The 25,153-nt window shown below is 35.5% G+C and overlaps 1 protein-coding gene across 3 annotated transcripts in view; it reads left to right on the top strand.

Annotated features, from left to right (window-relative positions):
- Positions 1–25,153, top strand: part of EML6 (EMAP like 6) — a 118,129-nt gene that overhangs the window by 61,035 nt on the left and 31,941 nt on the right. For all 3 annotated transcript variants that reach the window (XM_056356918.1, XM_056356917.1, XM_056356919.1), the window contains exons 9-21: positions 1,538–1,794; positions 3,416–3,628; positions 4,535–4,702; positions 5,618–5,724; positions 8,743–8,861; positions 9,522–9,708; positions 10,402–10,507; positions 14,026–14,119; positions 17,884–17,984; positions 19,847–20,049; positions 21,431–21,542; positions 22,149–22,276; positions 23,908–24,049. In XM_056356918.1, the coding sequence (XP_056212893.1) occupies positions 1,538–1,794; positions 3,416–3,628; positions 4,535–4,702; positions 5,618–5,724; positions 8,743–8,861; positions 9,522–9,708; positions 10,402–10,507; positions 14,026–14,119; positions 17,884–17,984; positions 19,847–20,049; positions 21,431–21,542; positions 22,149–22,276; positions 23,908–24,049 (1,937 nt within the window). The remainder of the gene's footprint in view (positions 1–1,537; positions 1,795–3,415; positions 3,629–4,534; positions 4,703–5,617; positions 5,725–8,742; positions 8,862–9,521; positions 9,709–10,401; positions 10,508–14,025; positions 14,120–17,883; positions 17,985–19,846; positions 20,050–21,430; positions 21,543–22,148; positions 22,277–23,907; positions 24,050–25,153) is intronic.

Below are 25,153 nucleotides of genomic sequence, written 5' to 3'. Positions count from 1 at the left end.
GGTTGTTGGCATTTCTTTTCAATCATGCACTCAGCAACGTGAATCTTTATTCTCATTTTTCTTGGCCATAAAGGATCTGGATCTATGGAAAAATCCGGAGAATTATCTGCTCTTCTCAGTAGCAGTATTTACTGCTATGGAATAGTTATGTTACTAGTTTTCAGTAATAAGGCAGAGCTAAGAATATTTTTCTTTTCTAAAATATATTTTGAAGGGAAAAAATGGCTATGAATAAATAAGAATATTCCCAGCAAAATTTCTCCTGTTAATTGACTTTTGGAGTTTCACCTTTTTAAGAGAAGTGTCTAACAAAATTATTCTGTTAGATTTTTTTAAGATCCTGATTGTCTGCAATATGAACCTTTCCAATCATATCGGCATTTTCCAGAAATCTTTGTCTTCAGTTATAGATTATTCTCCTTCCAGGATTCTGCTTGCAACAGTTTTATGTATCAGTGTTTTTAAGACATATTAACAAAAATTATTGTTTTTTAAGTAAATTCAGGTATTTTCATAAATTTGATACTACTAGCCATAATTAATTAAAGCAAGGATCAGGAAGAATACTTAAAAAGCTTAGAATAGTAACAGAAGCATGACACCTGCAGAAGACACTTCCTCCCAAAATTTCTTTACAGCACAAATGTATAATCTGGTATGGATTGTCTTTGTAAATACATAATTAATGGCACTGAGACGACTCATTGTTCAGTCAACTCAAGAGAAGATTTGTTTTTGATTTAGTCTTAATTTTTTCCTCATAGCCAAAGAATTTGGGAAACGTACTTGCAAAAATTTTGTCTGCATTCACTAGCATTGCAGTTTTTTGTTTCTTGATTGATAGGAAAAGGGGTTATATCAAATGTAATTTGATACAGAAGAATTGAATATATTTTTGAAAACTATACTATATAGCTGCCTCTAATTTTTTTTCAAAGACACATGCAAGGTATTATCCCTTCTCTGTTTTCCCACTGTTTGATGATGGTGGTGCTGGAACCTCAAGACCTGTAGCTGACTGGTCATGGTGTGTGGGATTAGTTATATCTAACTTTAGCCATCTTAATTGTTAGCCTTTAATCTAAACTTTTCTTGTCTCCCCAAGAGTCAGTGTGGAGAAACAGGTATCTCTCTCCCACAGGCCATTTCAACAGGGTCTTGCGAGAGACAAGGTAATTGCTTTTTAGATAGAACTCTCTTCCCTTTGTCTGTGTAAAACAAACAATAAACCCCCCCAAAAATGTAACAAAGAAAGTCTGGTCTGGTTTAGATTAGATAGCTAACAACATTACAGCTAGAATTAAGTGAATAGAATGAAAAGTATCGTTGACAGCTAAAGTCATCTCTTGTCTTTTGCTTTAGAAGTGTGCTTGTAACCAAAGAAAGCAATAGGAACTTAGCAAAAAAAGGTTTTTAGTGAAATCTGTTTTTTGTTGTACAAATAATTCAGTGCATCTATTTTCATAATTGTCTTAAATATTTGTGGATTGTGTGTTCACAAGTTTACAGTTCACGTTTTCACTATTGTTTCTTGCAGAGACATGACAGAGGTAGTTCATATTAAAGACCGAAAAGAAGTGATCCATGAAATGAAATTTTCACCAGATGGCTCTTACCTTGCTGTGGGTTCTAATGATGGCCCAGTGGATATCTATGCGGTTGCTCAGCGATACAAAAAAATAGGAGAATGCAACAAATCTTCTAGTTTTATTACTCATATTGACTGGTCTGTGGATAGTAAATTCTTGCAAACCAATGATGGTGCAGGAGAAAGACTGTTCTACAAGATGCCGTGTAAGTTTGCAAGTGGCTTATGTTATGAACAAGGAAACTTCAGTGTGGAGTTGCAGAGAACAACAAAAATATAATAGTAATAGTACACTTACAAGCAGAGTTTCTTTGCTGAAACTTACATAAATATTTACTGTTCATTTTTAAAAGCAGTGTTCACAGAATATACCCACCTTCAGCTTTGATTAGGTAAAAGCTGCCTCTGCATTTACTGTGCATAATTGCATGTTTCTGTATAGCAGCTTTAACAAAATGACTCATTTTTGCTTTGTAGATAAATACCAAAAGCACCTCTGTCCTTGTTGTAGTTCATTCAAATGATGAACAATTCCAATATTAGTGATTAGAATGTTTTTAAGAATGTAATAACTAAAAATGGGAGAGATGATTGGGTCAAATTATTTAACTGATTAAGTTTTAATGTTAAAATTTGTTATTAGAAACAACATTCCAAACTGATAGTACTAAACTTTGACAGGCCAAGTGAAAGCCCTGAAAGCCACAACCAATATGTGGATCATAGCAGGGAGTGTGCAGCAGAAATTGAGAACGCTGTTGGTAACGGCTGTGACTCGAGTAGCACAGCCAGAATTGCAGAAGACAATTCAAAAGACTTCAAATAAATTAGAGATGCCTCTATGGCATCATACATGTTACCTCAGTACCTCTTCTGTTATTGCAACAAAACTCAGAATTCTAATTATGGGGTTGTGATAACGACATAGAACGGGCTTAGAATGAAAGTATGAATATCACATTCACTTGTAATGTGGGACATTGATATTCACATCATCAAATTAAAAAAACACCCCACAAATTCATGTATACCAAACGTGTAACCTTTCCTTATATATTTGGAAGAGTGCATTTTTCATTTGTTGGTAGCAACCTCAACTTTATATATATATGTCATATATATTAAGATCTATGCCCAGTACAATCGCACTACATGCCCACAATCCAGCTCATCACCTTTCAGGATGATTGTCCTGTAAAAGTATTTTTAATTAATCTGTAACAGCTTGATAAATAATTGATTTATTCTTACTCTTATTTGAGAATGCTTTCTAATATTGAGAAGCAACTGGCATGGAACAGAAGAGAGCTTTAGGAATAAGATTTGTTCTTATTTGAGCTAGTTTGGCAGCCTTCAATCAACTATAAAGCAGACTCTGTAAATGAAAAGTACCATAGTACGACTGGCTGACCAGTTACTCAGATTTGAGTGACTTTATATGATTAGAACGAAACAATTCCTTCTAGCACATGTAGCATTGTTTTAAAATGTGTGTTATTATAGCACTGGAAAGCGTTCTAGGAACTCATGTTATGTAGATGTACTTTTTATTGAAGACATTTCTTTGGTATAAGTGATGTGGAATTACAAAGGTTTTCCACTGTTGTATGTTCTTGGCATGTTTCTGTGCAGCTGCATTAGAACTCGTAAGATGTGTGATGACCTTAAACATCACAAATGTGAGATTATACAGATTTAAAGGAAATTGTGAATCTTTTTGATTAATTTAGGTTAAAAGACTATTTGCAATAAAATTACACAGGTAAATGATGAAAAGAAATGGAGTTTACTGAAAAACAAATGGATTATTCACTTGTGTGTTTTCAGCTGGGAAGCATCTAACTAGCAAAGATGAGATAAAAGGAATTCACTGGGCCTCATGGACCTGTGTGATAGGATCTGAAGTGAATGGAATTTGGCCGAAATATGCAAATATTACAGATGTCAACTCTGTGGATGGAAATTACAACAGCTCAGTGCTAGTGACTGGAGATGATTTTGGGCTCATTAAATTATTCAGATTTCCATGCCTAAAGAAAGGTAAGGCGGTATTTTGTATTTCTGAACAGTGCAGTATTTACCTTGATACCTTGATAATCATGCTTTCTAATGGTGGCTTTTGATTCTTGTGTATAATTCAAATTGATGTGTGTACAGTTCATATTAGTATTAATGGACATAAAGATGAGCATTTTACCCTCTATATATCTAGCAATTTCCTGCCAGTGTATATGTGCTTCGTTTGAGAACTGTTGCGAATGTGTGGTTTAACGTGTGCTTATTCTGATACTATATTTTCAGAAATTAATTCAGTAAGACTTTACATCACATCAAAATTGTATCAACACCAGACGCACTACTATAATTCGTCCATGTTTATGCCAGTAACAATTTCAGAAACTTCAGTAGGGTTTCACTGTCTGTTAGCACGTGTCAGTGTAGCTGTGTGTGAACTATTTGCTTTGTATCTGTAGTAGGCTTTTAACATAGGTTGTTTCCCCAGGATTTGCACTGTACCATGCATAAAGCCAACAAAACTAAATAAAACAACCTTTTGGCTTTCCATGATCTTCAGTGTTTAATTTGGTACCATATTGGTATGCTTTCTTACAGTGAATTTTAATTTATGTTTATTGTACTATACATAATACATGTGTAATTCCTTTAGCAGGAGTGGCTATGAAGGTGAAAATCAAACCCTATGTGTATCTGGTACTTCCTGTCAGGATTTAAGTACTTTTCTGAAAACTGAAGTGAATATATCATCCATATTATTTTATGCCATTTATTTTACATTGTAATTAATTTTAGTATCATAATATCAAGAGACATTTAAGTATTTTTTTGCATTCAGTTTTCGTAAGTGTGTTTAGACTGTGTTTCCATTAAAAGCCTAACATTATAGTTACAGTGTTACATACCAACAACTCTATATTTGTTTTTTAGGAGCTAAATTTAGAAAATACATTGGCCATTCAGCACATGTAACAAACGTCCGTTGGTCCCATGATTTTCAGTGGGTTTTAAGTACAGGAGGTGCTGATCACTCTGTTTTTCAGTGGCGATTTATTCCAGAAGGGATAACAAATGGCATCCTTGAAACATCTCCGCAAGGTAAAAATGATCTCTTCTGGAGTATTTATAAATAAAACCAACATAGAATGAAGCGCTGGTGGGAAAACTTTTACAGAATTGACAGAAAATATTTTTATTGCAATTCCTGCAATTACATCTACTCAGCATGTTTGGGACATTTTACTTTTCATAGACAACCATTTTTTTCAGGGAAGGTATATTAAAAACTCCTCTGCAGTCTGTAATATTGTTTGTTTAGGAATACACAAGTAGTATTCATTGAAGTATGTGGAAAAAGACATTTAGAGGGAGATTACTAGATCAGATTGAATTGTCAAAATCAGCTATCTAATTTGCATTCAGAAGTCTCACTGCAGATGCTGAATTGTTTAATTTTTTTGATGCAATTGTACTTTAGAACTTTTTACTTGTTATATTCATGATACTTACAATATTCTACAAAAGCTGTGTGAGCTACATAGTGGTAGTTGCTGAAAACTGGATTCCCTTCAGCAAAAGGGCGAAACTTCATGCCATTCCCACACAATTTGGTAAAATATCTATGTTACAGCAAATCTTTTTAAACACAGGCTGTGATCACACTGAAAGTTTTTTATTTACCATTTCTGTATGTTTTAACTCCAAAGCCTGTTAAGAAAGCAGTATTCTCTGGAAATGTACAAGTAACTACACAGTTATTCTGCTTCCCTCTGCCACCTTCCTGCCCCAGGCATTGAAACAGGAGAAACAGAAGTGAAACCTGACAAATTAAGTCATCCCCCTGATTTTTACAAGATGCTTAAGCTTCCAAAGCTCTTGAATGCTGCGTCGCACATAGTCCAAATTATATAAAAGTATCACATACTATTTTCTTGTGATGAGATGCATTCAATATATCGTTTAGTCTGTTGGTTGTTTGTTGTTTTTTTTTTTTGTGTGTGTGTGTGTGTGCAGAGGGTGGCGTTGATTCCTACAGTGAGGAATCTGATTCAGATTTATCTGATGTGCCAGAGTTAGATTCTGACATTGAGCAGGAAGCTCAAATCAACTATGATCGACAGGTGAGTAAAAATTAACACACTATCAATTTATCATAACTATTCAGTAAAGTAAAAGAAGTTTGCATCATCAGACTACTCAGAGAAGATTATTTTGATAGTATTCAGCTGATTATGCAACCAGTATACAAAAAACAAATTTACTTTAGCTGGAGATGAGAATTTAAAAGGGTTTGGAGAAAAAGCATTGGTATATATACTACTATATGTTAGAATAAAGAATATATCTTAAAAAGCACAAAATTAAACAAGAATTTGTGAGAGCTTATTGCTATTGCTATTCCCATTCCCAGGTAGGTGCTTGAGAAGACTTTTCAGTCTTCTCAAATTCAGAATCCCAATTTGTGGAATGCAGCTCATGGAGGTTTTTTTAAGACTTCTGCATATTCAAAGCAGAATACTCTTAGTATGAAGCCTGTATAATACATTTATTTGTGACAGATTCTTTTTTATTGCCGAGGATGACCATGTCTCAAGAATTAAAATTGCCATAGTTTATGGGAACCAAATAAAACTGGTCTTTAATAATCATTTAATATGCTTAATCTTTTTTTCTATTTACACTGCAACTATATTCTGAGATAAATTAAGATAGATTGCTTCCATGCAAGAAGAAAAGAAATCAAGTTTTCTTTACTGCATTGATTTTTTTCAGGAATGGTAGTATGCAATTCCACTCTTTACCCTGAGCTTTCAGTGTTGATTTATGCTGTCACTATGGGCTTGCCTGGTGATCAAGACTGTTGCCTGAACTTGGTTACAGTCACCAAATCTGCTGAGCTCATGTCACTCGGGCACTGTGGGACTGCACCCATCTCTGGAAGGGCATTCTCTTGACTGCCCTTGTTACCATGCTCAGCTCTTGGCTCCTTTTCTTTTACAAAGCAGTTTTACTTTGCTGCTCCCTGATGCAAAGTTTCTCTCAACCTGCATCATAACAGTTTGCACCCACACTATTATTATTCAAGTCACAAAGTTACATGACGTTTAGAAAATGCCATAATAGAACACAGTTTTACTCTTTTTGGGTGCATGGATTATGATTACACATTTCTGCAAGACTTCTACTTCATTTGGAGTGTGGGATATTTAGCTCTTGCCTAACAAGAAACTATTCAGTCCGTTTTCATTCATCAGGCTGTTCCATGGCCATCTTTATTGCACGTTGCTTGAACATGTCTCTGAAGACAGAATTATTTTCCTCGTGGTTCTTTCCACTCCATTCATGATACTGAATGCTTTGCGAACACTGATCTTTGCAACAGTTTGATGTGGAAAGGTGCTGTTATCCTTGTTTTGTAGGAAAGGAAACATTAACGTAGAATTCTGCTGTAGCAGCTGTAGCTACTGCGAATAGAATATTACTTGTTGCCATGTCCTGTTACCTTATCAGCTGCATTTGTGAAAGGTCAGAACTTCCTCAGACCAGAACTGGGATCTGGTACTAAACATTAAAAATATGCAATAAGCCTGCTTTGAGCTGGTTTGAGTAGTGCAATGGCTGATACAGAGCTGCTTTCTAGAATGTGGAAGGAGCACCTCTAATGTTCTATGCTTTAGCCAAGGACCATCCTTTGTCTTTTCACCTTACCTTCTAGATTCTGCAATAAATGACATAGGTCCCTCTGACAGCAGCTTATTTTACTACTTTATTACAGAGATCAATTGTGTTTGCCAAAAGAAACAGAGATTTTGTCAAATTTTCTACCTCCTCTCTGTCTCACTCCCAAGTCTCACTGGAGTGCTTGTCCCATCCTCTTGCTCTTCTCCTCCTGATTTTCCATCTGTTTTCAAATCAGACAGCAGCATCCTCCATGCTGTCTATGTGTCAAAAAGGACATCTGGGTTTAAAAACTAAAAGTGAAAAAATAGTTGTAGTCATCTAAACAGCAATATTCCAGGCAGGTAATGCATGAAAAAAGCTAGAAGCAACTTAAAATAGAATCTTATCTAGAAAGTGTGAGACAACCCCAAGCATAAGCTGCATTTTACATTTTTTTAAAGGAAATAATTTGCAAAAATCACATGGTAACAAAAACATTAATCTTTTTTTGGTAATTGAGTTTGTTTGGGTTTTGTTTGTTTGTTTTTTTAATCTTATGGATGAAGCAGTATAGAGGATTCTTGATTTTTGAGATGCATTAGAAAATGATGATTCTATATTCTGTTTCATTGGTAGCATTCACTGAAGAACAAGAATAAGTGGATGAGAACTCAGCATAAAGTGCAATATGTATGAGTGACAGACACAATATGTTATGCTCTGTGTGCCTACCATTTCAAAATCTCAGCCCATTATATGAACACATTTCTTGTAACAAATCCAGTGTTCCATCTTTGCAGTCAGGAGATTTCCATGGGAATGGCAATTTCATTGTCCTTTTGCAAAATCCAAGAAACATAGACCCAGAAACCAAACAATAAAGCTGTATTTCAGCATTATAATGGATTTTGTTTGGTACCACAGCTTTGAAGATGCTTTGAACATCTTTAGCAGCTCCGCAGAGTTTCAGCATTTGTGAAAGATTTAAACACATAGTATTTTATGTCTTTAGTCTATTTATGGAGCTGTAGTTCTACTTCAGGATTCTGGATACTTTGGAAAATCACTTAAGTGCTGTTGGTTACTGTATATTTCAATATAATCCCTAGATAGAATTAATTCATTATGTCCAGTTTAGAGTATGTACACTCAAGCACATACGAAGTTAAAGTGACATTTAAAGAGTTCCAGTCAATATTGAAATTCCTTTTCACTAAGTGATGCTGGAATCTTCTAGAAAAAAATACACTCTGTGCTACTCCAGACTAATGTTCTGGGTCACTCACATGTCAGGGGACTTTATTGTTTGGAAAAAAATCATTATTAACTGAAGTTCTGTATGGAGCAATAGTGACGTACTCCATGTTGTAACTACTGAACATCACATTAACATATATTTAACACTTAAAGTTACTTTCATATATACAAATATTTCAAAAACAGGAGATGTGCAAGTAACTTTAACAATTATTCTTCAGGTTTACAAAGAAGACCTACCTCAGCTGAAACAGCAAAGTAAAGAGAAAAACCATTCTGTGCCCTTCCTTAAAAGAGAGCGAGCGCCTGAGGACAGTTTGAAGTTGCAGTTTATACATGGGTAGAGTAATGTTAGATAATACTTGTTTTTTCTGGTTCTTTTTCTGAAACTTCCTAGCAATGTTAATCCATTCGTATCAGAGCATTTAGCAAAGCATTTTTCAGTGTTTACCAAGAATAATTTGTCATTATTACTGTGGGCAATTTTTTGAATATCAGACATAGATTTTCCTTTTTCAGTTGTATTTGTTAAGGAACAATAATAATAATAATAATACTGTAGCCATATAATAAATAATGCATCAGCATTTTATAAAATTATATTTCTGACTAGCTGTTTCCTACACATTATGTTTCCTGGAGCAAAGATTCTCTGTTAAGCTGATCATGATTGTTGTGATTTGTAAAAATGCCCAATAGCTTTCTGCTTGAATCCATTCCATGTAAAACTTACCTGGACACAATTCTATGTGAAATATATATTTTTTTTGTGAAAATAGTACTAATTTAGGAGTTAGGTGCAACGTAAACCATGAGAAGATTCATGAATGTCTGCTGTTGGTGGGAAGAGCCTGCCTGTGTGCTGTGAGACTTTTGGTATAAAGCTGACACCACAGCTATACTCTTTTCAAGTTAATGCACAAATTGTCTGCACAACTTGTTACAGGAGTTACCAGAATAGTTTTGGAACAGAATATAACTTGTTTTATATTTACTTCAGTTACAGAGGCTACGACTGTCGAAATAACTTGTTCTACACACAAACTGGAGAAGTAGTGTATCATATTGCTGCTGTAGCTGTTGTATATAATAGGCAACAACACACTCAAAGGCTGTATCTTGGTCACGATGATGACATCCTCAGCCTAAGCATTCACCCTGTGAAAGACTATGTTGCTACTGGACAGGTGGGTATTTAGAAGTGATGATTTTGGCAAAATGTGGAAATAAAATCCCTTTACAATATACAGTTAGGAAAAATGTGGTTCTCGTTGTCCTTCAGTAGTATAGTGTTTCCTCCTAAATACAGGTGAGTTGTGTGTTGTTTCCCATATCCCTGCCAACCTGCTGGGGAGTACTGGACTGGAAACTATTTGAGGTGATTGATAAATCATTCCTGTATAACAAAATCTGCCAATTTTATGCTGTGGCCTGGCAAAAAATCTTACATTCACTCTGAACCTCTGTTTTCATCTGTAAATACAGGAGCTGTATTTTATCTACATCCTAGGAGGATCTGGGGTTTCATCGGTCAGTCTCAGTATTTTTGTACTGTAGTAGTGTTCAAAAGCCTTGTTCAGATAAAGGCTGTTTTATGTTGGGCACTTTACTGATACCTGGTACTGAATATGATATATTCAGTGTATTCATATATATTCATAGATCATGATAAGTTATATCATTAATGTGATACTGAATACTGATGTTTTAGAGACTATCTACTGGTCTAAAAGAGAAAATAGATCTTGAAAAAGATAAAATAAAGCAGTTGGAAAAGCAGTTACCTCTGGAGTGTTTTGAAGATACGATAGGGCTAATTACTGGTACTGGTGTGCTTTGCACTTCTATGCACAGATATTCTGATTAACTCTCTGATTTAGGTTGGAAGAGATGCTGCTATCCATGTTTGGGACACGCAGACACTGAAATGTTTATCATTGCTCAAAGGCCAGCATCAGAGAGGAGTGTGTGCACTGGATTTTTCAGGTAAGCCATAACCTGCATTTATGTAAACAATCAATCGAAAAGCAATCCTTATGATGAAATCTGAATTTGAATAGCTAGCCAATTTTACAACCAATACAGATTTTACCTAAAAGTCTGCTGACATTTTTGATAAAAATAGTGTGTGTAGTGAAGTCAGTCAATGGCCTTCTGTCAATCGATCAAGAATTGATTTTTGTGATGCATAATACATAATACCAAGTGTACAGCTGGGACTCTGGTAGCTATCTACATGGTGATGTAATAATTTAAAAGCAAGCAGGATAGTGACTTGAAGCGTATAAATGAGGTGGAAATGTGATCTCTGGGCTCATACAGTTCTTCACATTTGCCAACAATTCCCACATTTTTCAGTGAGTTTACAGAAGTAGTAGATATGACAAACAGTTGTCTTCTGTTTCTCCTGTCTTTCTGGGATGGACGACCTAAGTTGTCTCAGTTCTCAATGGGTATTCCCTGTTTCAGCATTGAAAAACATCATCCATATGGTGGTGACTTACATACTTTTGCATCTTTATAAAAATGCTTACAAACTCATTCTCCTTTTTTCTATATTTTTTAAAAAATGAGATTACTTTAGCTGAACTATCCTTTTCTTAATCTGAATTTTTTCAATTTAACATAATTTATTTAATATTCTCTCTAGAAATGTGGTAAGAATTCATTAGGACGTAGATCACATTTATGAGACAGGATTATTTGAAAGAAGTTTTACTTCCACAAGGTCTGTGGTACCGAGTCATACTCCATTATGAGAAGAGGAGCCTTGGTGTTCATCCAAGAGCTGGAATTCAAATGTGAAATTGCTGATCCACTGTGGCATGTAACGTAGCTCTGAAAGTAGATGCGGTACCAGAAGAAGGGAAAATTGATAAGGATGATCTAATTGACATCATGTGCATAGCTGTTAAAAAAAATTCTCATTAAGATCCCTAGCTGAAAAAATGTTCATATATTTAGAAAATACTTTGTGGTTTACTTTTTAAACACAAATTAGATTCCTGTTCTACGTGTACTAGAATCCATGTACCTCTATCAAAGCCTAAAGAATAAGCTGGCCACATTATTCTGAAGACACAAATCTGTAAAAAAATATTAAAGCTTTTCCTAAAAGTAGCAACCACGGGCATCATTACAGCATTGCTTTAGGACCTGATCCTGAGAATGCACATGCTGCATTACTCACTGGCTTCAGTTAAGATTCTTGGCATAGGGAGGAGCAGACAGGTGTGCAAATATGCACCTCACTATGGGATCAGAGTGTTACTTTGGTCTTATGTAGGGAGTTTTCATTGTGTTAATAACAGATATTTCTAAATTAGGTTCAGGTCACACTACTTGCAGCTTAAAGAAAGCCAAAATTCCCAACCTTTTTGGGTTGGGTGGCTGACTATACTGCCAGTTCTTTCTGCACTTTCTAACACCTCTGCTATTGGTCATTACTGAAAAGAGTGTACAGAGCTAGATCACTTTTGTAGGACCATTCTGATGGTGTTACGATTTGAAGATTAGAATTTCATTCATGCAATGTTTGGTTGTGCCCTCTGGTGGCTAATTTAACTTCTATAGTTTTGGATGTGAGTTGGCTTGTATAGCCCGTATTAGTGCAGAAAACCTCCTGTTTCAAGTGAATAAAGCTTAAATTGTATTCTTACCAACATAATTTTGTCAGCCATGCTCAGTTTACATGATTGAGTTACCCCTAAAAATAACTATCGTCGTCAAAAAATACAAATATACCTCCTAAACATTACATATTACTGCACGTTTACCTTTCCTATCAGCTATCACCACAGCATTTTATCTCACTAAAACTGAGATATAGAATAGTATAGGTATAGAATAGTTCTTACTGCCTCCTTTGCTTTCTTGTCTCATTAACTTTTTGTGTTTCCTTGTTTGTGTCTTTTTTTTTTTTTTTTTTTAAATAAACTCAGTTTTGGTTTCCTGTCCTGTGTTTCAACTTCATTCCACTCTGCCTACTTACGCTCCTTCCATCTAGGCCTATTTCATTCAACTGTGAACTCTTTCCCTCTTTCTGTGATTCCCCTACTCCTTGACTTGCTTCTCATAGAACTCGGTTGCTAAATACTGTGAGCCCAATCTCGCTGTGAGGGCTTAGTCAGCCTTGTGAGCTTTGATGTAGTCCTAATGCAGTAATTTATACCAGTGGCACTCTCACTATTCTTGAAGTCAAATATGCTTAAGCGGAGAGTCTTTACCATCTCTGTTAACTTACAAGAAGTAACATCCTCAAATCATTGCTTCCGTTCACTCTTTTGACCATCTCACCAGTGCTCTACCTCCTCCAGCTTTAACTTTTCTTCAGTTAAAAAAAAAATTAGGGAGTGAGCTCCTGCTACAACCTATAAAGTTCAATTGTCTTGTCATGTACTTCAACAGTTGTGGTTAAGTTTTTAAAATTTTTTAAAATTTCATTATAGTAGTTTGTCTCTAAAGTTTGTTAACAATGGTCTTGTTTATCATTATTTCATACACATAGCAAGGATGCCTAGGTGTATGATATTGTATGTGTGTGATATGTACGTATTGTATGTCTGATACTCTGTTCTTGGTTTTCTTCTTCTTGTTATCAGTAGTTCTGTGTATTTCCTGCAGTAGAAGAGATGATAGCCAGCAATTAATTTTAGCCTTATAGTTTCTTATCATATTTATAGTTTCATAACATTGGCTATTAACTTTTAACCACCCATTTCATTATACACTAGTAATTCTTGTCACCATTTCAAGCAGAAGAAAGGAAGCATAATCTGGTCAGAAATATTTCAAATAAAATTATTTTGGAGTGCTAGGATTTTATGAAATTGACTTTCATTGTCTTGTTTCACCCTACCTACCTTCCTTGTACTTACACACAGAACGTTTTGTTGTCTGCCTTTGGGAAAGGTCAATGGTTTGATAAGGAATACAAATTTTAAAAAAACTAAATTAGGTCAGACATACAAACATAATAGAAGATAATGAAGTCAAAAGAACACCTTTTCTAGAAAAGAATAACCTGTCTTGTAATCATCCAGTTAAAAATTGAGCAGAAAAACCTATTCTGTCTCTGATAAGGGTGATGCCATATTTAAAATCACCTTGGTTAGGTAATGGATTAGTAGTGTGCTCTGTGAAATCTAGGGATTCCAGTTTGATGTGTCATCACCCAATAGGTACTCATTTTGGTGCTAAATATTGCACTTGTGAATAAAACTTTCAGCAGGTATAGACCAGTTATCTTAAGAGTTTGGACATGCTGACTGTCTCAGTTTGTTTAATTCTGTACGCACTCTGCTTTGGGAATTGAAGGCCATCAGTGAATCTGAACTCTCAAAGTATTAGTTCTTTTTTTTTGTTCTTTTTTTTTTGTTTCATATATATACATATTATATACATAATTTGAAATTCAGGTTACAGTGTATTTGTTATGTTCATTGCATGTTACATTTTCAGCTAAAGACTTAGCACCTTTAACATTAAGTATTGTTTCTGCACAGCTGATGGAAAATGTTTGGTGTCTGTTGGACTAGATGATAATCATGCCATTGTGTTTTGGGATTGGAAAAAAGGAGAAAAGCTAGCAACAACCAGGTAAGAATACATTCCGGTGTGTCTCCTGTGATTATGTTTTTCTGAATAGCATCATCCACATGTATTACTTTGCTTATAGGAAAAAAACTGAATACCTCTCTGAAAACAGAATGGTGTTTCAGAGCAATATATCAAGACTAAAATCCTTGGGATCTACAGCTTAGTGTCTGGAAATCCTGTGAACTGTTTCTGTCAAAAATTCCCTAGCTTTTCTGTTAGGATAGCTACTTTGATATTGCAGTTCATTTAATGATTTTCAAGTTAACATTTTCTTCCAATTTTATTCCTGATTCAGGGCAAAGTCATCAGAGAGGTCACATTTTCCTTTATGTATTAAGATGATATGCTGGGTTTCATCAGTATACATAACCAGATCACTTTTCTAAAAAGAAAAAAGAGTTCCCTCTAATACAAGTATATTTTTCTTTGATGAATATGATCTTGACTTTCTTCTGAGTCAGCTTTTTCTGAGATACTTGTTCTATGCAGTTACTAACTGAAGGCTTAGCTAATAACCCGACAGTGAAGAAGCTTCTGCAATTGCTTGAAGGGACCAGTGCTGGGAAGAGGAATGGATTATGGTTTAAGTGTTTGCTTTATTTCTTCTAAAATATTGAACTGCAACATTTTCTTTATACTGAACTAGTTGTACATGTCAGAAGCATCAAACTTTTTGAAAGCTTGGTTTCTGTCTTACATTTGGACAAATCAAACATACCTCTGATGTCAAGATACTAGAATTGTATAGAATTTGTGTAAGCATGGGCGTCTGTACCAGAAAGGCAAGGAGTTAATTTCATATGCTGCCTGCAAGCATGTAACAACTAGCATTGGTCAGTAGAAATTGTAACTGCAAAAAAGTGCCTGTAAAAGATAATTTACTTTAATTACTATATGGCGACTAGTTTCAGAAGGAATAAGGTTTTCTTGTGGCCACACGATCTGTCAGTAGTGTACCGTTACTGAAGAAATAAATGTTTTGATCCTAGTATGTATGTACCATAATCTATATTAGCTATATAATTTTATCTCAGACATATAGTTTATTAGGCAGCAAGATTTTAACTCCTGTTTAAAATTTGCGATGTAGGGCTTGTTTATCAACAGTGTTATCTGTGTTGTAAAACGTGATGTTTTCATTTGCTTTGCAATCCTAGTTTTACTGTCTCCAGACAGATTGTGCTTCATACTCACACGTGGAGAAATACCTTATATATTCCCATAGAGACCTTCTCAGCTTTTAAAAACAAGATAATGATGGGCTGTAATGGCTACCTGTCTCATGTTGCTCACAGGACAGATGTAAGATTAATTTCTCAGGTTCTTTTCAGCGTATAATACTATATGTACCCAATGTATCTACTATTATTGCTAATTTTTTTGTTTTGCAAATATGCAGGGTCCTTGCAGAGAACATAGAAATAGTTTGTCTTCTAAAATGTTCCAGTTTAAATTATTGATTATATTTTAGCAGTGCCTAAAGGCAAGTCCCTCATTCTGGTGAGCACAGTAAGACATATAAAGAGAGAGACAAAGGCCAATACAGGACGATTTACATCTAAATTTTAGACATGACCTTTGTGGCCTTAGGAGACAAGAGGAATAGGACACCTCCTTTTAATCATATAGATCCACAAGAAGAATTCATTTGAAGGACTAATCTGATTCTGCAGTTCTTTTATATATATTTTTGTTAATATTATTTTTGCTTAATCTTATTAGGATTATTTATTTCAGCGTGACTTCTCAGTTTTCTTTTCTGGTTGCAGTGTTCAGAATATATGTATATTTATTTGTTTTAATTGCTTCCTAGATAAATTATACAGCTTGTTTCCCATTCTTGGCTTCACAATCTTCTGTCTAGTTTCATTAAAATCCTTACTGAGTAAGCGTATGCAGTTGGAATCAAAATCTATCTGAGCTTCTTTTGCTAGCTTCTTATGTCTTATATGCTGATACAGTGCTGGTCCTGTTTGATCCTTGTGCTTTGTGTTAGTGGACAGCAATCCCTGGGGGAGCTGAAGGAGGGCGTTGTCAAATTTATTTACAATCTAAATCAGCGAACATCATGCTCTTCTCCTTTCTTTACTCTGTAAGAGTGAGTATCCTGTACCAGTCCCTCAGAACACAAGGACACAGAGGACATTGGGGTGGCAATGTAGGCCATGCAGTCCAAGTCTCATGTGTCAGCACTATTCATCCTATCACAGATGCAGGCATGCTCTTGTCATTTTATAGGGACACCTGCACTGGGATGCAATTAGTTTGATTTTGCACTCGAGGCAGTACATTTTGCTTTCCAGAAGCAGCAGTACAACTGGCCTGAACTGAAAGGCTGGGCATCATTATAGCAAAGTAGGGGAACAGGAGAAAAAGGAGTCGCAAGAAGATGTACTTCAAATGTCAAAGGTGTAAAGGACTGGTTTTCATCTAAACTGATTCACCAAAAGAAAATACTGAATCCAAGGAGGTTATCAGAACCATGTGATTTTCCAGACCTCCTAAACCTGTCAGACAAAGGTGCACCCTCAGCAAGTTTGATGCTCAGAGGGCTGGAGCCTATGAGGACAGGCTGCGAGAGATGGGGCTGTTCAGCCTGGAGAAGAGAGGGCTCCAGGGAGACCTTAAAGCAACTTCTGGTACCTAAAGGAGCCTAGAAGAAAGATGGAAAGCAACTTTTTACAGGGACGTATAGGACAAGGGGTAACAGTTTTAAACTGGAAGAGGGGAGATTTAGATATTAGGAAGAAATTCTTTACTGTGGGGGTGATGAGGCACTGTCCCAGGCTGCCCGGAGCAGCTGTGGCTGCCCCATCCCTGGCAGTGCCCAAGGCCAGGCTGGACGGGGCTGGTGGGAGGGGTCCCTGCCCGTGGCGGCGGGTGGAACTAGCTGATCTTTAAGGTCCCTTCCAACCCAAACCGTTCTGTGATTCTGTGACATTATCACAGCACAAAACCTGAAAATTGGAAAGCTAATGATTTTTTCTTTTGGTGTTTTATAAAACACTGAAATAGAAATAATTTCTACTTTACATCTAGGAATATTTTTTGCCATGGTGAAAATTAAACTTACACATTCCCATAAATACATACTCCCAATAATAAATTTGATTACCTGACAACTGAATTTGAAGGTGTCTATGCTGCTGAATGAACTGTTTCCTAAATTACAATTTTATAATTTTTTTCCTCTTGAAGCACAGTAGGTTAAAGACTCCCTCATGTTCCTTGACAGAGCATTTTAAATATTTATTAATTGAGTTCTTATCCATTTAAATATTTATGTTGCTCTTTGTAACTTCTTTTAATTGCATTGACCTTTGTTGCCTGCTTCTTCATTATGACTTAAATGAACGGAAATTCAGTGGGAGACAATTTTTATTCACCATGTTTCTGTAGTCTAATTCCTATACTGCATATGCTCAAATATATTCTGCCAGCCCTGCGGGGTCAGACTCCCAAGGCTAAACTCTTGTGGGTTAGAAATACGGCACTCAACTTCTTGTTAGATGGGGTGACGATGCTGGGACTTGTCTGCCAATCCTCCTAGTGTTATGGACCATGCTGTTGTATTTGCACCGAGACTATGACAGTCATGGTGATAAGATTCTCATTGTTAAAGACTATGTTTGCTTATGTATTTGCATATTTCACAATATATTGCAATACATTCATTGAGATACAATGAAATGCCTATTCAAAAGAAATTAGTTTGAAATAAAGTCATTCCTTACTGTGTTTTTTAATTTTTATTTTTATCGCAGGGGCCATAAAGATAAAATATTTGTAGTGAAGTGTAATCCACATCATGTAGACAAACTAGTCACAGTTGGGATGAAGCACATCAAATTTTGGCAGCAAACAGGTACTGTCTTGAATATTTTCTATTTAATTTATTTGAGACTGTGTATTTTTAATACTGGAACATCATGTTCTTGGTTTAAGAATTTTATTTATTTGTAAAGCAATTTTCTAGTTAACAAAATACCGAAGGGGTGAAAACCTACCTCTGAATCGGCAAATGTCACAATATTCCTTTCTCTTTAGAAGTCATTTTGAACTAATTGTTCTTTAACTCTAGTCATACTATTAAGGATTTCTCCTGAACAGGCCTCCTTGGCTCACAGAAAACATGCAGTCCTATAATTCACTTAGGCAGATTATGACCCTTGTGAAAATGCCAGCTGGTAGCTAAGAATCTTAGGTGCCTTTGGCATGCTGCGAAAAATGGTAGTGTCTGCACTTCAAGTCAGCAACCCTTCAGTTTCATGACAGAGCTGTTTTTCAGTCATCAGAGATGATTTACAGAGATGGAAACATATTTCAAGGTGCCAGGCTGGAAAGATAGGTTTCAGGATGGACCTTAAAATATGTGCCTGGGCAAAACAAAAAAGAAATAAAGAATCAGGTATTTTGCAGAAGTTCAGTTAGAGTAATTTATGTTTTATCCATTGGGCTAAAAATCACGATATGTTATCATAAGAATCAAGATATCAAGGCGTGTATTTTTTGTATGACACAGGAGTTTTGTTTCCTTTTCTAAACAATGAAAATTGAAAATGCTTTTTTCATTATTTATAAACAGGACATGATTCTGCAAACTAATAAGCAACATGTTCAGAATAGAAAGTAGCTCTCAGTCTAGACTGTTCTGTCAAACTGAGAAAGACAGCAAAGCTGGTTTCTCATTGAAGGTATTTTTTATGCAGGACTGGGTTTTTTGTTCTTCATAACTTTTAATCCTATACATACTACATGAGTACTCAGTAAAAAGATTTCAAGGAGCATCTGTGTAAAGTTCAGCAAAGGTAGGCAGCATAAGGGCAGCTAAATATAGAACTCAAGGCAACTCAAAATTAGATAGTTTTAAGAAGTTCATATACTTATACTGTAGTTTACAGTGTTCAAGTGTTTCAGGTGCTCTCAGATTAATATTTTTTTTTTTACATTTTTTATGTTTGGGCTATTTTTGTAGTAATTAAATAGGGTTGCATTGCTGTTTGCAAAATTCTATTTCAAGAATTTGCATGAAGCAGTATCTTACTCCAAGAATAGTCTCTTTGGTATATTTTGGATTAAGACTTGGTCAGTGGAATTGTGACCATCATTCTGGTGTTAAAAATTAAATACGTGATGCCATGATGCAAGGACAGCACTGCCTATATTATTTTGTAACTGTATGTGTATTTTTGTCTATAAGCACTCAATTTATGGGCACATATGGCTACTTCTGCTGTCTGAACCAGAGTAAGGCAATTTGGTTTTCTGACAATCAGAAAAGAAGCACATCCTGGCATTTATTCTCCAAAGCTGCTGTCAAATTGTCAGGTTGCCAGTGGACAACTAAAACAAACCCCTAGCATCTCATTTATAGTTGTGGTCACCCCTAAAGAGAAGAAGCTTGGTAGGCAGTTTGCAGACTGTTCTGTGCAAAAAAATACTCTGCCAGCCATTGTATTAAGTCTTTTTACACAGTTTCTCACCAGAATTTATCATTTGCGTGGAAATCACAATCGGGAAAAAATAGAGCCTGTACTGCTTCAAAACTGTCATTACTAGATAAACTTTCTTCTATTATGTTTTTCCCTTGTGCACTGTGTTTTCAGTATTTCTAGTATCTTATGTCCTAGGCAATCACAAGAGATGATGGGGTCAAGATATTTGTCCTTTACAGCACTATGGCTACAAACCGAAATAGAAAAAGACTTACTTTCATTTATATTGCAGGTGGAGGCTTTACATCAAAACGGGGAACATTTGGAACTACTGGAAAATTGGAAACTATGATGAGTGTTTCGTATGGACGAATAGAAGATCTGGTTTTCTCTGGTGCTGCTACTGGAGACATTTACATCTGGAAGGATACTCTGCTGCTTAAGACAGTGAAAGCCCATGATGGACCTGTATTTGCTATGCATGCATTGGATAAGGTATTTATCGTCTTAGGTGATCCACTCATCTTTAATACTTTTGTTGCAATAATGGATTTTAGAAGTGTATAACTAACATATCTCCTAATGAAGTTACTCAGGTTTTGTACATGTTTGCAAGCAATATATTGTTCTGCATTGCACTAACATTGAAGATGTTTTAATAAACAAAGGCATAACAGAAAACAAGTTGCACTGGATGAATCTGAATGTGATTAAAATCACAAAACCAATATTAATGAATTCTAGATATGTATTTGTCTGCACCATGTTGTATGTGCTTGTTACCTGGCCAATAGACTTCTGACCTGTAAATGTGCAGAATTTGTTTCTCAATGAGCTCATGCGTGTCATTTTCATATTTTTAAACCACAGGAGAGTAACAGGTAACATTCATTGCCTCTTCAACTTGATCCCAAAAATATTTCTGCATTATCAGTTCCCAAAATGTGAAACGTGATTTTTCAATAATATTATCCGTGTATCTTAAGCAAACAAGGATTTGGATATCCAAAGGTATTGTTTTTTCTGGGTTAATTATTCCAGATATCAAAAGTATTTTCCTTCAGTTGCATCAATAAATATTGAAAAGAAACTATGGCAAAATATGTTATTGACCTGACATAAACAAGGTTGGGGCAAAGTTTTGCCACTTGAAATCCACCAGCAATTTGAAGATGTTGATAATGGAATATCCTTTTGAGATTATTGTTTCAATTTTAAAAGTAGAGAAGAGCATGAGAAGAAGAGTATTACAATTTTTATATGTCAAGGTCAGTTAGGATCCCTGTGGCTCAGTCCCTCCTGGCCCCAATCAATTGTTCCTAGCTTTTTCCATCAGTTTTTCTATTTGATTTTGGGACTTTTATGTTCTGAACATCCTCTTCACTTATGTTTTTGTTGGTTAGTTGTTTACACTGTCTTTTGCACTCACTTGGCACAGATAAAGAGAATCTACTAAGGGAATTAATCAAAGAATTGGTCCTTATGTGTTATTAGAACTCAGTTTGAAGAATCTATTAAGTCCATTGAATTTGGAATAACTTAAAAGCCTGTTACTACCAACTTACTGCCTCTTCTAAGGATGAAGCATGTATTTTTCCATAGCTTATTTCCACATGCATAAAAATGTTACAGTCCAGCATTACTATGTAAAATGGTACACACTCTGCATGGTTATAAGTCCTTATAACCCTTGAAAAGCAACTTTCTAAATCTTATCCCTTATATTTTTTTCTTCATAGGTACAGGCTCTAGTATTTTTAATCTGACATGTGAATAAAATGCAGGGAAGAATTTATACTGCCTTTGGATATGTCTTTTTAAATATTAACATATGTATGCTGACGTGTGTGTATGTTTTCATATTGTGATTGTTCAGGGTTTTGTAACTGGTGGCAAAGATGGAATTGTGGCGCTTTGGGATGATATGTTTGAAAGGTGTCTGAAGACATACGCTATTAAAAGAGCAGCACTATCTGCTAGTTCTAAAGGTATTATTTTTCAGTGTGTTTTAGTAAGGACTGTATGCATGACGGCTGGTAAAATGGCAGTAAGAGGTGTCAAATCTTACCAGAACACCAAGGGAGCAGGAATACACTACTTAATACTCTGTGCTGTATTGCACAGTCTTTGCCATTTATAGTTTGTTCTGCTATTTCCTCCTCTATTCTGTGACACTTGGCTTTGTTTTCACGGAAGAAGTGATTTTTAAAAGAAATGTCTCAAGCTGAGACCAGGTTCCTTGTGAGCTGGAAAGGCCTGTTAAATTCCCCAGGCATCCGTGTGGAAGGCTGCAAGGTGATATTCACAGAGGATCACAGAATTAACGTCCATGTTGCTGTAGCATCTGAACCCCTGATACACTGTCACTGTTGAAGCAGTAAAATATCAATCTTTATCTTACCACAGTATAGACTACCACAAGCTCCCCTCTTTTGAGCTATTAGTTACCTCTAGTAGTTTGATCAGGCAAGTGTATCTCATGTTTCATGATTTTAAACAGATTTTAATTATAAGTGATATAAGCTGTATAAACTATAGGTTTCTATTTTGATTTCACAATAAAAACCTAAAATCACTATCTTTCTATTCTTCAGGTTTACTTTTAGAAGACAATCCCTCTATTCGAGCCATCAGTCTAGGACATGGACATATACTAGTGGGAACTAAAAATGGAGAGATACTTGAAATCGATAAAAGTGGTCCTATGACTCTGCTTGTTCAGGTACTGTATGGATCTTCCATATCAAAATATTCCCTGTAGAAATACAAGATACGGTAAGATTTTCCTAGCAATTTTCTTTCTGTTTTCGTTAATCCTGTTGGCCACCATTCCTTTCTTTGCTCAGGCAGAAGTTGATTCTTTCTTACGTAAATGACTTTGAGATTCACTGTGCGTTACAGAATCCTGAAGGTAAAACAAACAGTCCATTAAGTTCAAAGGTTGATGAGACTTCTTAGGATTTTTTCAGACATTTTAGTTTAGGACCCAACATAAAAATGAAGCATAGAGCTAACGCAATTTATTTTGTTTTGACAGTGTGCTTCCATGTATTTGCTTTTACTGAAATAATACAGTATATTCTGAAGGATCCTATACTTTAACGTGTGAAAAACTGCTTTAGAGTTATGACAGTTTACTACAGTGACACACAGTTCTCATTGCATGTGCTGCAAAGCATAAAGAGACCTCTTTTGCAAGACAAAGGATTTTGCAAAATTTGGTTTAAAACATTTCATATTTACATCCACTGATGTATTTGATGTTGCTTTGACTTGGTGTCCTGAATAACCCTCATGTCTATATGTAGAAAATTGTATATATCATTTGCTGAGTTACAATTTATCAAGTTTTTACTTTTTGTTTGCTTTAACTGACTAAATTAACACTTTTTTTACAAAAATACTGTTTCTTTGCTATTTTTCTTTCTAGTTAGTTCTGATCACATAAAGTAATCTTTCAAATTTATATTGCCTACACGATAGCCTTACTAACCTAAACGTGCAAAGTTTTATTTTATAAATTATTTAACTCATTCCCTAATTTAGAAGGGCAATATCATCCTAATATAGTTGCCTTCACGTGAATACTAAGGTTACAAGGTAATAAAAATACCTTAAAATTACCTGATTGCTGTCAGTTTTGTGATAAAGAGAAGTGTTACAATTGTCATCCAACTTACATTACATGCATACATGCATCAACTTGAGCCAACATAGAAAATATATAAGGTGTAATCAAGGTGTCATGACAGTTCCTCCCCTTTTTCTTCTTATGGTATTTTTCCATCTCAACAAAAACACCAGTTACAAAACTGAAATCCAGGCTGAGAATAGTCAGAAATGATTTAACCTTGAAATGCAGTGCCAGCAAGCTGTATGCAAGTTGAAGGAAATCTAGAAAAAGCAGAAAGAATGATTAAAAGGTCTGAAAACCGAGTTCTGAGGAAAGATTACAAGAAGTAAGTATGTGTATGTTGGGCAAACATGTTCTCCAGGATCTAAATTTATTACATGAACCTCGAAGACAAATTAGCCCGTGCTAGGATTTCAGGATACAGTCCTATTTGGGGCATAAATATTTCCTGTTCATTTGAAGTCTGGAAGAGAGAGAGTATTGGAAGAACGTTGGAATTACAGCTAGTAGTAGTGGACGAGACTATGGAAAAGTGTATTTTAGGTGGGTATCAGAGGTTGAAACAGACAGGATATTCAGGTCACTCTGAATGTGGAAAATTTTTGAGAGGAGATGGTAAAAGCCTTATTGTCCAAGACTTGTAAAAGGAGGCAGGGCAAATGTTAGAACATACTACATAAACACAAGTGCATTGTTTTATATTAAATTATTTCCTTTAGGGACATATGGAAGGAGAAGTCTGGGGCTTGGCAGCTCATCCTCTCTTGCCTGTCTGTGCAACAGTGAGTGATGATAAAACACTACGAATCTGGGAACTTTCTTCCCAGCACCGCATGCTGGCAGTGAGGAAACTCAAAAAAGGTAATTCTCATTTGGCCATACACTGTGAGGGTAATGGTACTATTCTATGTCTGTAACAGTTCCATCTTTGCTTTTGGTGCACATCACAGGCATTAATTAGGTAGGAAGAGGACAGTCATTAAGAAATTGGAAGCATAGGAGGTAGATTGTCTTTGGCATGTGTCAAGTCAATGAAAAGGGTAGAAAGAAAAAGGATTATAATCCATTGTAATGAATAGTAATAAAATTAACTTTAATCTCTTTTCCTCTGATTCCAAGGGGAATGAGTTGAGCTCAGAATCATTTTCCTTCCTAAGAATACTTAAGGCCAGTGTACTCTTTGCTGACATTAAGAAGTTTCCTTATAAAGACAAATGTAAAATTTTCTACATGTTGAGCACAATCAGCCTTCAGTGGCCATATGAACTTTACATGTTATACAAACTTCTTTGAAAATGAACAGGTTTCGTGCCCTCACGTCTATAAAATTAGGTGAGCTATGTTGAAAAGCTGCCTTCTCAAAAATACTCTTATTTTGTTTACTCATTGATATCCTTAGGAAATTTTACAGTGTAAATTCAACATGCTTCATTTTCAGTGACAGATCCAAAGCACAGGAACTCTAAGTGGCTGAGGGAAAACAGAGTCAAATGTTTTGGAGAGGTGAACTCGGGGATGGATAAGGATTATCTGTATGAGACAGTATGGTCAGAAATAATGTTAAGGGAAAAAGTAAGTGGAGGAAGTGTAGTACATCTCTGTTTTAAGTGTGCTCCACCTGAAAGGAAACATTATTCAGTCATGTAACAAAGAAGCTTTCAAGTGTAGTATCCCTGAAAGACATGTAGTTATGCTGCCCATAATAAGTCGTTGAATTTTCCATCTGGCTATCCTTTCTGTATGTTGTGGGGGTTTAGGGTTTTTTCCCATTTTATTTTATTATAGTTCTATCATTGGTGCATTTAGAACATAGTTGGAAGGTGATATTTGCACCTAAACCCATTTCAAGACTGATCAAATCACCATCGTCAACTCAAGAAGAGCCTATACAGAGGGTACATTCCCATTTAGTAAAACATTGATCATAGCCCTCCTATCACATAATATATTTGTTTTAATGAATAA

Source organism: Falco biarmicus, chromosome 12 (assembly GCF_023638135.1).
Source record: "Falco biarmicus isolate bFalBia1 chromosome 12, bFalBia1.pri, whole genome shotgun sequence".
NCBI classification, from domain to species: domain Eukaryota; kingdom Metazoa; phylum Chordata; class Aves; order Falconiformes; family Falconidae; genus Falco; species Falco biarmicus.
This window is presented reverse-complemented; position numbering and strand designations above follow the sequence as displayed.